At 56.0% G+C, this 12,791-nt stretch overlaps 1 protein-coding gene across 1 annotated transcript; it reads left to right on the forward strand.

The window, feature by feature from the left end:
• Positions 1-6,635: 6,635 nt before the first annotated feature.
• Positions 6,636-12,559, forward strand: KBTBD11 (kelch repeat and BTB domain containing 11; the record flags this gene model as incomplete). The annotated part of the gene is made up of 1 exon (XM_081128056.1): positions 6,636-12,559. One exon carries the CDS (start codon positions 6,636-6,638, stop codon positions 8,592-8,594), a length of 1,959 nt encoding a protein of 652 aa, XP_080984182.1. The 3' UTR covers positions 8,595-12,559.
• Between the last annotated feature and the right edge of the window lie 232 nt (positions 12,560-12,791).

Raw genomic sequence — 12,791 nt, forward strand, 5'->3', positions numbered from 1 at the left:
TCTCTTGTCCTGAACTTGCCACAGACATTAACTTCAAACCCACGTTTAAGGGGAAAATGTGATAAAACCCCTCTGTTGGTGACCGTCACCTGCAAACCACATTTACTCAGATGATGGAAGAATCTGCAAAGACAGGAAATAACCTTCCCTTGCATCCCATCTCATGATAAAATCACGAACCTTTAGTTTTGCACCCAGCCACACCTGGCTGTGTCACCGTCCTGACGTAACACAGGCTGTCCAGTGTGCGGGCTATGTGGACGCAGACGTGCCAGGTCTGTGTGACTGGGACTGAAGAGGGTGAGTAAATTAGTGCATCCCCCCGGCACTGAGAATAAAGTAGGGTGTCCCTGCCTGGTGATCAACTCTAGCTATTTACACTCAAGGTTGTGTGGTGTCCAGTTTTCAGCAGTAGGCCGGGTTAGCTGTTTAATGATAAATTCTGGTAGCTGTTTAAACATAGGCAGTAACACTTTAGGTTGTACATTGTAAAATATTTCAGACACCATGAATGTAATAAAAGGAGACACTCCCGTATCCCTGTAAGATTTGATACATGTTATCACTGTATCATTTACGTTTTAAATCTCTTAAGAAACCAGATGGGGCAGAGCCAAGGAAGCCCCTCTCTCCTCCCTAACTACCCAGAATCCACGCCTCTTCCACACTGCCATAAATAATATGTAGTTTATTTCCTGTTTAAAATGTACTGTATTGTGTCTTTCTGCAAACCTTCAAAAATTCAAAACTGTGCTTATGAAATTTATTCACATTGTTACACGTAGAACTACTTAGTGTATTTACTGTAATGTGTGGTCATTTTGGTGGTGGGTGATACAAAGTCCGTCCGAACGTAGTTTAACCAATTCGTTTTGTACAAAAGGACACAGGCAGTGTTTCTAGAATGAGACTGACCAGACGTGCTGAGCCCCTTGGCCCCTCGGTTTTGGGAGCTGGTCCAGCTTGTGTCCACTGAGGCCTCCCCTCCACTGTCCTCTGTGTGTCCTCCTGTGGCCCCCGTTCCTCTCAGGTGTCAGCATGTGCTCCTGTCTCAGGGTCTTACTGACCTGTCACCATCTCCCTGGATCCCGAGGTCGTGTTTCCAGTAGAGCTACCAGGGTTCCTGGTCTGCCCTCCAGCTGGTCCGGGCAGGTCCTCGCTGCAGGCTGGCCCACAGCTCACTTGCTGGTCCAGGCAGGAGCTCAGTGTGTCTCCCCTCAGTGAATGAGAGAGTGAACATTATTAATTACTTATCAGCACTGGGGCATCCACGGGAACTTAGCAAATGGAACAACTATGAAGAATTGTGGGATTTCTTTACCCCCGTGGTGCCTCATTTTTGACTCCAGCTTCCCGTTGTTGGGAGGACATTCAGCTCGATTTCAGTGGATGCACAAAACAGATTTACTTTAAAAGAGTCAGGTTAACCCAAGTGTCATCACAAGGACTGTCACCTGTCACAGCCTGCTTGCCACCCACCTGCTGGGAGCTCCAGAGTCACCCCAAGGCGTGGATGCAGCGGGTATCCCCTCCCTGGGGTCAGGTCTGGTAAGGACCGATCATTACTGGGGCAGGAGGTGGCGGGTGTGTTGCGGCCTGGGTGCTGGGGCCTGGGTGCTGGGGCCCAGGCTGTGGCTGCATTTCTGGCTCTGCCACGGACAAGTCCAGGATGATGGATGGTGTGACGAGCGACTTCCTGTCACACTGATGGGCTGATAAACACAGCACCTCACAGAGCCAGAGCCTGGGTGTTGGTGTGATGTAACCTGAGGACAGCTTGAGAAGCCAGAGCTGGCTGTCGCCTTCTCAGTGTGGCCGGGTTAGACCACAGGGACATCCTTCATAAAAATGGATTGAGAATTACAGACTGTGACCTGCTGGAATAGGCCCATCAGCATCACGTGATCTGTACGAGGACATCGCTCATTCATTTAATTACTGACAAACTGCCACTCCTCGGGGCCCTGCCCTCTGAACTCCGGGGCCTGCACTGCGCCTGTTGGCTAAATGCTTCCGCTCGCTCAGCATCTCCTGCTGTAGGGCCACTGGGACGCCCTGCAGACACCCCTGCACACCTCGGGCCCCACACAGCACCTGCTGCGGCGCCTGGACCGCAGGGGGGACGGGACGCACTTTGAAGACTATTCTGTGACGCGCTTCCTGGTGGCGAGTGTGGCCTGTGGGATTCACACACGTTTTATTGGTGCTCCGGAGACTCCACCATTACCATGAAGAGAACCGACGTGTGAATCAGGTCGGAGGGGACATTGCTGGCTTCCTGGGATGTGCTCGGTCAGCTGCAGCCGGGCACCTCCCGCCCACCCACCGACCCGGCCCACCCCCGCCACCCGCAGTCCCCTGCGCCCAGGAGCTGCCACCTCGTTTTAAATGGGCCCAAAGAAGAGATGAATCTTCAGAAACATTTGCGTGGACAGCCGCAGAGGATCCACTCTCTAGTCAAACAGAAATTCTGAGGTTCTCTGCAAGTTTCTAAGACTGGATAACTTTTATATGTAAGGTTTTATTAACCTCACAATTCACAGGCTGCTTCCTGAGTGACCGGCATTTTTCTGGTGCCGGGGGAGGCAGGCACTGGGCGTGGCACAGGTGGGATCCAACAGGTGGGGCCCGGGGAAGAACATGAAAAAACAGGGCCCGGCAAGTGTGGTTCAGTGGTCGGGTGCTGTCCCCTGCACCAAAAGGGTGCTGGTTTGGTTCCTGGGCCTTACATGCCCCGGTTGGGGGCTTGATCCCCAGTAGGGGGCGTGAAGGAGGCGGCAGGTCAATGACTCTCATCATTGATGTTTCTTTCTCTCAAAACAATAAAAACATTAAAAAAATAACCATGAGGGCGTGACTCAGGCCACACAGGAGGAATTCCTTAGGAGCCACACCTGCTGGGGAGGTTTGGATAAGTTTTCTAAGTCTATTAACAAATATTTTTAAAAAGTAAGCTAAGTATTCAAAAGGAAGATTCTTTTAGCAACATGTGTTAGTATAAGGAAGCATTTTTAATTTTAAATAAACTAATATCTGCATTAACTACATAAATAATGTCCATGTTAGGAACTCATATACAATCTTATTTTTTGTTTCATAGTAACAGTGAAATAATGGAAAAACAAAACTGTTTAGGTATTTATAATGTTGAGAAGAAACTGATATTCTTCAGGGAGAGATGAGCCATACATTATATTGAATTAAAACATGTTCCTATTAAAATATGTCCCAAGAACAGTCAAGAGGGAACCTGCTGGGACCGCCCAGCCGCACCCGACACAGCCCTTCCACGATGGGCTCACTCTGCTCCTGCTGTTGTGAGGGACTCGCGGGGTTGCTCCGGGAAGCACCTCATCCGTCAGGATGGAGTCCTCTGGCCGATGGGGTTACTTCACAGGCACCAGGATGGCTCCCTGCACAGAGCCCCTGATGGCCTCCCAGCAACATCGGGCCCCAGAGCAGGCACACGATGGGCAATAAGTCCCTTTGGAAACCCCCAGCTCCAGTCCCAAGAAAGGTGACACTGTCCAGGCCGAGGGGCACATGTCTCAGAGGATGGTAGACACTTCAGGTCCATTCATCAGAGTCAAAGCTCCTGCTTCATTGTAGCTCCAACCAACACAGGGTGGGCAAAAGTAGGCTTACAGTTGTGAGTACACGGAACAGTTTATTTTTGTGTTATTATTTATTATTGTATTATTTCCATATGCGCAACTGTGAACCTGCTTTTTCCCCACCCTGAATACACTTAGCCTGATTATTTTAGGCCTTAAACTGATGCTGTGGGGCTCTTAACACAGAGTTCCAAACAAGCTTTTATTTATTTATTTGTTAATCTTCACCAGAGGATATTTTCTTCCATTGATTTTTTTAGAGAGAGTGGAAGAGAGGGAGGGAGAGAGAGATGGACGTGAGAAAGACACATGGATCTGTTGCCTCCTGCAGGCACCCTGACCAGGGCCAGGGGTCAAACCTGTAACCCAGGTACATGCCCTTGACCAGGAATCAAACCCACAACCCTTCGGTGCGCAAACCGATGCACTAACCACTGAGCCAAAACAGCTAGGGCCAAACAAGCTATTGAAACGCGTTCCACTCTCCGCCTTGACGTTTGGTCTGTGACAGTGGGAAGGTAACTCGGGACTTGGGCTCTTGCGCTTTCTAAGGAGTCAGGCCAAAGAAAGAACTGAAGTCCTGGGACCCTTTTCCAGGCCCAGACAAAACAATCCCCCCCCCCCCCCCCCCCAGTTTCCTGAGGCCTAAATTCTTCTGCTTTGTACAGAAGCATTAAAAGGATGAGCCAGGTAAGAGCCAGTTCTCTGGTTTTATTTCAGACACTAAGGTTCCTATGTATTTGGGGTAAGATAGGTTAATGCCTTAATTTTTACTGCCTCTTGAATGACTCAGCTGAGTCCTTGGGGCAGTGCCAGTGAACTCTGCCTGTACGACCTTTGCAGGTTTCCAGTTTGTCATCACTTTCCGTTCCTGGGGGCCGGTGTTCTGTTCCCTTTCCGTGGAGGTGGAGAGGCCACTGGGAAGCGGGAGGGAGCGGAGACAGCATTGCAGTGGCCCCACAGCTGAGTAAACAGCAGCCAGTTCTGTGAGCTCAGCCAGCCTCCCACCACCCGGGGCCCTGGGGCCGGGCTCAGGTTACTCTCAGCATTTCTCAGCATTTCTCACCGCTCAGGGTGCTCCCCCGTGTCCTCAGATGGTGCCTCCCACATCGCAAATATGCCACAAAGTTACTGTTGAAGATGTCTGGTAGAGACAGAGAGTGCATTGAATGTCCAATTTCCAGCTCTGAGACTCATTTCTAAGAATAATCAGAGAGCTTTTTAGTAACATAGTAGCAGGGAGAGCAGACAGGCCGATAAACACACGCTCAGCCCTGAGCATCTGCAGGGATCAGGCCCCAGTCCTGAGCAGGAAGAATAGAGAATCAGCAGATTTGAGGGAAGGTAATTAAGTGTCACCTCATCTCATTTAAGAGGCACGGGCATCTTGTGTGATACCATGAGCCTGAGCCGTGGGGTGTGTTTCTTGCTTTTTTCCTCTTTGGAAAGCTGGAGTAAGCTGGGCCCTCTCCAAGACTGCCGTGCCTCTTTCCGGCTATGGAGCCTCCAGGAAGGTTTTGCCAATTTAGGAAAGATGTTTTATAATTCATTGGCAGGTTCTCACATCTGCCTCCCAGGTACTTCTGGGTTTCAGGGTTTACTTCTATTTTTTATTGGCTTGTTTCCTTTGACTTTTGCTGCACATGGATGGGCTTTTTGGAGGTTTGCTTCTCTGAGGTCCTCCAGACACCTAATTCCAAGAATGAGCCGTTCAAACAGGTCTTAGAGGGGGAACCTTGGAGGCCAACTGTAGGGAGGTGTCCTCAGGGCATGTCTCCAAATATCTGCTGTAACTGAGTTTGAGATAAGGGATCGATAGAGACTGCAGGAACAGTGCCACATGGTAATAAAATTAACATTACACAGGCCACCGTGCTGTCCACTGAAGTGCTTAATTTTATGCAGAGTCTCCTGAAAACAGGAGACTTGGCAGCTGACTGCTTTGTCCCCCAAATTCTGTCATGTCATAAGGTTGAGCCCCGTGTGTTCAAGGCCCCCTCCCTGGACTGAGTTCACCTTCACAGGCCCCCAGATCAGAGGAAGGGGAGTGAGGGGCACTTTTAAAATCCTGGTTATTCTGTAGATCTGGTCACCACACTGTCCAGCAGGAAGTGTCATAGTCCCCCTCCCTTCCCCACCGAGGTGACTGCTATGACCTGAGAGTCCTGGAGGGAAGTGTGGCAGATGCCACTGACAAGCCACCCTGAGGCCTGCAGACTCAAACATCCTCTCTCCTCCCAACAGGGACAAGAGGACAGTGAGGGGTGATGTGGGACCGCCTGACACTCCGCAGAGGAAGCCGCAGAGCAAGGCCTGACTGATGAGTGACCTGTGCCTGATTCTGTTTTTCCAACCCGCACCTGGCGAGTGAGTTACAGACTGGCCCCCACATGCACAGCGGGGAGACCGCCACATCCGGAGCCCTGCTGATGCCAGGACAGAAGACACACTCTCCACTGACTTTTCATGACCCGAATGACAAATGGGAGTCACAGAAAGGGAAAGCTCCCTGGGGTGGCTCCTCATAAAAGCTGGAGTTAAAATCAAGGTTCTGAAGTTTGACACACCTGTCTCAGATCCGCTGGCCCTGGGGGCAGGAGGGGATGGAATGTAAAGGAAGGAAGGCTGACGCCGCAGGAGCGCGCGCCCGGGTTTGTCCGTGTACCTGACAGCCCAGTTCTGCAGCGAGGGCGCCCCAGGGGAGCAGGGCCTGCTCCAGAACCGCCCTGTGCACGGACTGAGGCGTCGCCACCCGGGCCTGGAGACTAAGCCACAGACACCCGGGCACAGGGCTGGCCGGTAACGTTAGCAGGTTCACTAGGTCCTCAGGGTGCACCTGCGCTGACACGCCCCCCTCCCAGGAGAGGAGGGTGCGAGCGGTGGGAGGGAGCTTCCTGTGAGCAAAACCCCGAGTGTGGACACAGGAGTAAAATCAGACTGCGCGCCAGGAGAGGCGCGTGAGGCCAGAAGCCCCAGCCTAACCAGGTCATGGTGGACTCCTGACGTGGAGGCAGCGCTGCCATGGAGAACCCGGTGGCCCCCTGTGTGCTGTACCCCGGGGATGACCTCGGCCACGGACCAGATCCCAGGGTGGCCTTGGCGCAGGGAGCTTGCGGCCAGGATGGGGGCGGTGTCGGCGCGCCCGAGGCTCCGGGAGAGGGCAGCCTGCAGCCGCCGGACACGGCCGCGGGGGAGGGCGCCGCGTCCCAGGCGCAGTCACCCTGCAGCCTCAGCGCGTCTCTGTGCTTCAGCTCCGGGGACGACTCCCCGCCGCAGTCCCGCGCGTCCGCCGCGGAGGGCGCAGCGGCCTCCCCGCCCTCGCGTCGCAGCGGCCCGCGGGTGGTGGAGACGCAGTGGGAGGTCGGCGGCGCGAGCCCCGCGTCGCCCGAGGAGCCCTCCTCCCTGGAGGAGCCCGCGTCCCCGGAGGAGCCCGCGTCCCGGGAGGAGCCCCCGTCCCCGGAGGAGCCCGGGGATCCCCCGCCGGTGCCCCCAGGCGTCGGGCCGGCGCACGGGGAGCCCGACCTGGTCATCGAGGTGTCCGGCCGCCGGCTGCGGGCGCACAAGGCGGTGCTGGCGGCGCGCAGCGACTACTTCCGCGCGCGCGCGTCGCGCGACGTGCTGCGGGTGACGGGCGTGGGCTGGGCGGCGCTGCGGCTGCTGCTGGCCTACGCGTACAGCGGGCGCATGGCGGGCGTGCGGCCGGACAACGCGGCCGAGGTGGTGGCGGGCGCGCGCCGCCTGCATCTGCCCTGCGCCGCGCAGCGCGCCACCGAGGCCGTGGCGCCGCAGCTGAGCCTCGCCAACTGCCTGGAGGTGCTGAGCGCGGCCAAGCGGCAGCGGCTGACCGAGCTGCGCGACGCCGCCTACGGCTTCATGAGCGACCACTACCTGGAGGTGCTGCGCGAGCCCGCGGTGTTCGGGCGCCTCTCGGGCGCCGAGCGCGACCTGCTGCTGCGCCGCCGCCTGCGCGCCGGCCGGGCCCACCTGCTGGCCGCCGCGCTCGGGCCGGCCGGGGAGCGCGCGGGCAGCCGGCCGCAGAGCCCGTCGGGGGACGCGGAGGGCCGCGGGGACGCCGCCGTCTACTGCTGGCACGAGGCGACGCGCGAGTGGAGGGAGCTCACGCGGCTGCCCGAGGGCGCGCCGGCGCGGGGCTGCGGCCTCTGCGTGCTCTACAACTACCTCTTCGTGGCCGGCGGCGTGGCGCCCGCGGGCCCCGACGGCCGCGCGCGCCCCTCGGACCAGGTCTTCTGCTACAACCCGGCCACCGACCGCTGGAGCGCCGTGCGGCCGCTGCGCCAGGCGCGCTCGCAGCTGCAGCTGCTGGCCCTGGACGGCCACCTGTACGCCGTGGGCGGCGAGTGCCTGCTCAGCGTGGAGCGCTACGACCCGCGCGCCGACCGCTGGGCCGCGGTGGCCCCGCTGCCCCGGGGCGCCTTCGCCGTGGCGCACGAGGCCACCACCTGCAACGGAGAGATCTACGTGTCCGGGGGCTCGCTCTTCTACCGCCTGCTCAAGTACGACCCGCGGCGGGACGAGTGGCAGGAGTGTCCGTGCAGCAGCAGCCGCGAGCGCTCGGCCGCCATGGTGGCGCTGGACGGCTTCATCTACCGCTTCGACCTGAGCGGGGGCCGCAGCGACGCGCAGGCGGCCGGGCCGGCCGGCGGGGTCAGCGTGCTCCGGTATCACTGCCTGGCCAAGCGGTGGAGCCGCTGCGCCGCGCGCCTGCGGCCCCCGGGCGCGCCGTCGGGCCCGCAGCCCTTCCGCTGCGCGGCGCTGGGCCGCAGCATCTACTGCGTGAGCCGCGCGGGCACCTGGCGCCTTGTGCCCCCGCGGGACGGCGAGGTCGGCGCCGATGCGGGCGCGGGCGACGGCTTCGAGGCCGAGGCGCTGGGCGGCCCCCTGGACGTGCGGGGCGCGCTCTTTCCCTTCGTGCTCAACCTGCCGGAGAAGCCGGACAGAGGCGAGGAGGGCGCCGCGTAGGGCCGGCGGGGTCACGGGGCGTCTCCCCGGGCAGCCCCGGGGCAGGGGAGGCCTCTGGGGCCGCGGCTCCCACGGGGAGCGGCGGAGGGGAGGGAGAGAGGCGCGGGGTGGGCTGCCGGCCGCCGGCTTTTCGAGGCTTGGCAGTTAGAAGCTTCGGGGGGCCTCCAGGACTTTTTGCAACGCCGTCTTCGGGGCCGCTTCCCTGCCACGCATTCCTTCTCGCTTCACTTTGCTTCACGGGGTCCATGGCTAAAATGTAGGATGTGTGCGGATAGGTAACCTTGCGGAAAGACACGGGGGCCGGGAGGGGCGATGATCTAAAGACGCCTCGGGGTGGGCGGATGGGCCCCCGATGTATTCAGGCTGCTCCCAAGGGGCACCCACGAGGTCCTGGGTGCGCCGGCGCCCTGCGCGGAGCGCCGCGGCATCTTCGCTCACCCCGAGGCGCGCAGCCGGCCCGAGTTGGGAAGGTCTGGGGGCCAAGGTGAGCTCGGTCAGAGCAGCCGGGGAAGACACACCTGACGGGGCTTGAGGGTTAAAGTGATAATTGATAACTGAAGCTCCAAACCCTTTCTCACAAACTAAGTAAAAGAGGGACCGGACCTGCCACCCTGTGCTTAAGTTTTGGTTAGCTCAGCTCCAAAGGTAAATAAATACCTTTGGTGACCCTGTTGTCCGATGAGCAGTGGCCGCGTTTTCTCTGCTCTCTCCCGGGCCCCACGGATGGGTCGGATGCACACAGGCCTCAGGAAGCCTCCAGCTCCCTGTTCAGCTTGGGTGGCTTTAACATGTCCAAGTCAGAGCATGTTAATAGGTTCAGTGCTAGAGTAATGATTTACTGTCATGTGAATGTTAGGTCTTTGGTGACTGAATGTTTACTGGAGAGCCTGTCTTGAGGAAAAGCCGGCTGCCGGGGTGCTGGCCTGTTTTAACCTTGGATAGCCACACACGTGCTCAGTCACTTCTCGGTTTTATCATGGACTCAGAGAAAGGGTTGTTCTGCCCCAAAGGTTAAACTCACGGGTACTGACAGTGCCGAAGGGGAGCGTGCAGGCGCCGAGGAACCCACTGCCTGTGATGTTTTAAGTGTGGATTACGTAATTCTGATGAGGGAAATGGATTTTTAAAAAATAGGTTTTTATTGATTTCAGAGAGAGGGAGAGGGAGAGAGAAACGTCAGTGATGAGAGTCATCCATCGCTGCCTCCTGCAGGCCCCCTGCTGGGGATGGAGCCCCCAGCCCCGGGTGTGCCCCGACCTGGAACCCAGCGGTGACCTCCTGGTTCATGGGTCGTTGCTCAGCCACCGAGCCACGCCAGCGGGCAGGAAATGGGTTTTTTAAAACATCATTCCAAGAACACGTGGCAGGGTGACAAGCCTCTGGGCAGGAGAGGACGTGACATATTTATAATGCAGCTCAGCAGGTGGAAGCTACGTTTTCCTATTTGTGAATTTCAAAATACTCTAACAGTCAACACATCGCTCGCCTCTTGGGCAGAGCACAAGGATTAAAAACAAATCAGCGGACTCTTCCTCGTTTGTTATAACCTTTTACGTTTCAGACACCAGCAGACAGGGCTTACTGTCTATTTAGAGTTTAAGGGTGAAATAGATGCTCATAGCCAGGGCAAAGGGACCAGGGCTCTGAATCTAGTCTGTTTTTGCTGACGGTAGGAAGGGGCCACGTTGAAAGTTACGGGGACACGACCAGATGACGTCATGCTAGCTTCTCAGTATTTACCTGCTGCCCGGTGGTGGGAGTCACCCCTCTGTGGCAGCCGGGGGGCAGTGGGGGAATGGGCTGTGCTGTGTGAAGGGTCTGTGGTTGTGAGAGTTACCAGTTACCTGTGTTTGGAATGACCCATGTGAATGTTATGCATGTGCCTGAGGATCAGAATAATTCTCAGTTAGAGTTGAGGAGACCTGATGGTTGCTCATGAACTAAGAAGACAACTTGGCAAATGGTTCAGTCATCTTAGGAAAGAAACAGGCTTCCTGTTGCCTGAGTGCATTGGCCTTTTATCAGAGGAGACCGGAGACTCTAGTGGGAGAACATAGAGCAGAAGGAAGCAAGTCATGTTCTGTTAACTAAACGTACCTTTTGTATGTCGTGCCTATTTCTGTGGAATTTTATTATTCATGCTGACATTTTTATAGGACATGGGACCAGGTTAATGTTTTCATCCCTTCAACAGCAAACGTAAAATGTTATCACTGTGACTGTACCTGGGAAACCAGTCCTAGGATGTTGACCATTTTAAAGCAGGTGCTGAAAGTGGGCGTCTAGAGTGAGATGGTCCCCGCGGAAGTGCTGGTGCCGGGTGTGAATGCTGCACAGTCACACTCCCAGTTTCGTCAGTCATTTCGTTTAGGGAAGGAAATGCCTGCACTGGGTGTGGCACCATTTTCTGCACTCTCAGGGTCCCAGGAATCTGTTAAATGAAGCACAGGACACACAGGGGGTCAGCAAAAAGATACAGGATATTATGGACCATATTTCTAAATAGACTATCACAGCAAATGAATACTAGAGCACCCGACAGGCCATAGGGACCAGCTTATTTTGCTTTTTGGGGCAGTTCCTGGGGTGAAGCCACAGGGTTTGCACCAATTACACAGATAGGAACAAGCCCTGTCCAGGAAAGGTGGGTCACGGTCAGTGGGATGTTCTTAGTCCAGCTCCAACCCTGTTTTGGAAAGCGGTGCAAAACTACTTCTGATCTTGGATCAGTTGTCAAATGAGACGAATGCATTTATGACATCCACCCACCCTCCTGCAAGGGGAGATGGTGGGGACAGGAGGGCAGGAGCTTTCCGGCTGTTGACAGGCAGTGACTTATGAATTGTCGATCAGTTCGTTTGGAACCCAAGGGGACGGGCTGAAGACATCTTCATTCCCTTTCTGTTTTCGTTCCTGGTCTTGGGAGCGGCCCCAGCGCTGTGCCTGGAGCTTGGCGATTTCATTCCCAGTTCCTTTTAGGATGGGTGGGCAACGTCCGGCTACGGTCATCGAAATCATGTGGTCTGGCCCTGCCGAGGCCTCACCAAAGAGAAGCAGTTCCAGCCATCACCTTAGGGTGAGTTAATGAAATGTTTGACCAAAAAGAGCCGGCTAATTTTTAAGTTGGTAATTTTGTATGGCCCCAGAATGATGTTATAAATATGCAGATGGCCCTCAGCAGATAAAAGGTTCCCCACCCCGGCCTTAGGAGAGGGTGCTGTGGGAATCCTTTTGCTACTTAGTTACAACTTTCACGTGTATCCACTTTGATACAGATACTTAAAAAACGAGTCATCTGGCTGCCACTTTAGTAATTCTCGTGGCAGCGGCTTAGCCTCTGGGCCTCTTGGGTGACTTCCTCTGAGGGATTTTGAAGTGGACTGTCCTGGGGTTTTTTGGCTCTTCCTCGAGTGGCGCGTTTCAGGACCTAACCTGTTGTAACACCTCAGTGGCGCGAACGTGAACTGCTACTTTGTGTCCTATTTTAGATGCCTTCCAGGCTTACACAGTGTTTTATTTTGGTGTTAAAAAGGGAATGTTCTTGCCCTTCCCTTTTCTCTGCATTACCGTTATTCACGAGGAGGTGGTAAGAGCTCGGAGGGATCGTGCATGTGTGTCGGCTGCATCTGAGTTTGTGGCAGTGGCAGAGTCCTCTCCACACCCCACACCCCACACCCCGGACGGTGCCCCGACCGCGCAGCCAGGCGCTTTCCATGAGCTTCGAGAGTGGCTTTGGAGTGACCGGACACTGCCGGCTCAATGCCCTCACGTGCGCTGAAGTCCTCAGAGGCTCCAGACGTCCTGCAGTGTTGCCGCTTATTAGACAAACCCACCTGTTTAGGGCGCCGGCCGGCTGGCTGATTATATTTATTAACGCTCCATTTTTACATCCAGGCACAATGCTGTAAAACCTGTCATATGTCTGTTTCTGCCGAGATGAAATAAATTGTTGGAAAATGCCAGTGCTCCTGAAGTTCTGTGTGGGGTGACTTGTCTCTTTCCGGCTCCGCGGCACAGCCCCAGGCGAGGTGTCCTCTCCTGGGCAACGTGCTCACCTGGGCAGCACTGTCTGCAAGGGCTGGAGCCCCCCCATCTGTGAGTGAGGACTTTGATGACTCCTGGGGGTCCTTCCAGCGACAACTTTTAAGTCTGGGGGGGGATCTCTGAATACCTATGAGATGTATATCCACGCCTCTG

Source organism: Miniopterus schreibersii, assembly GCF_964146895.1.
Source record: "Miniopterus schreibersii genome assembly, chromosome: 2".
NCBI lineage: Eukaryota > Metazoa > Chordata > Mammalia > Chiroptera > Miniopteridae > Miniopterus > Miniopterus schreibersii.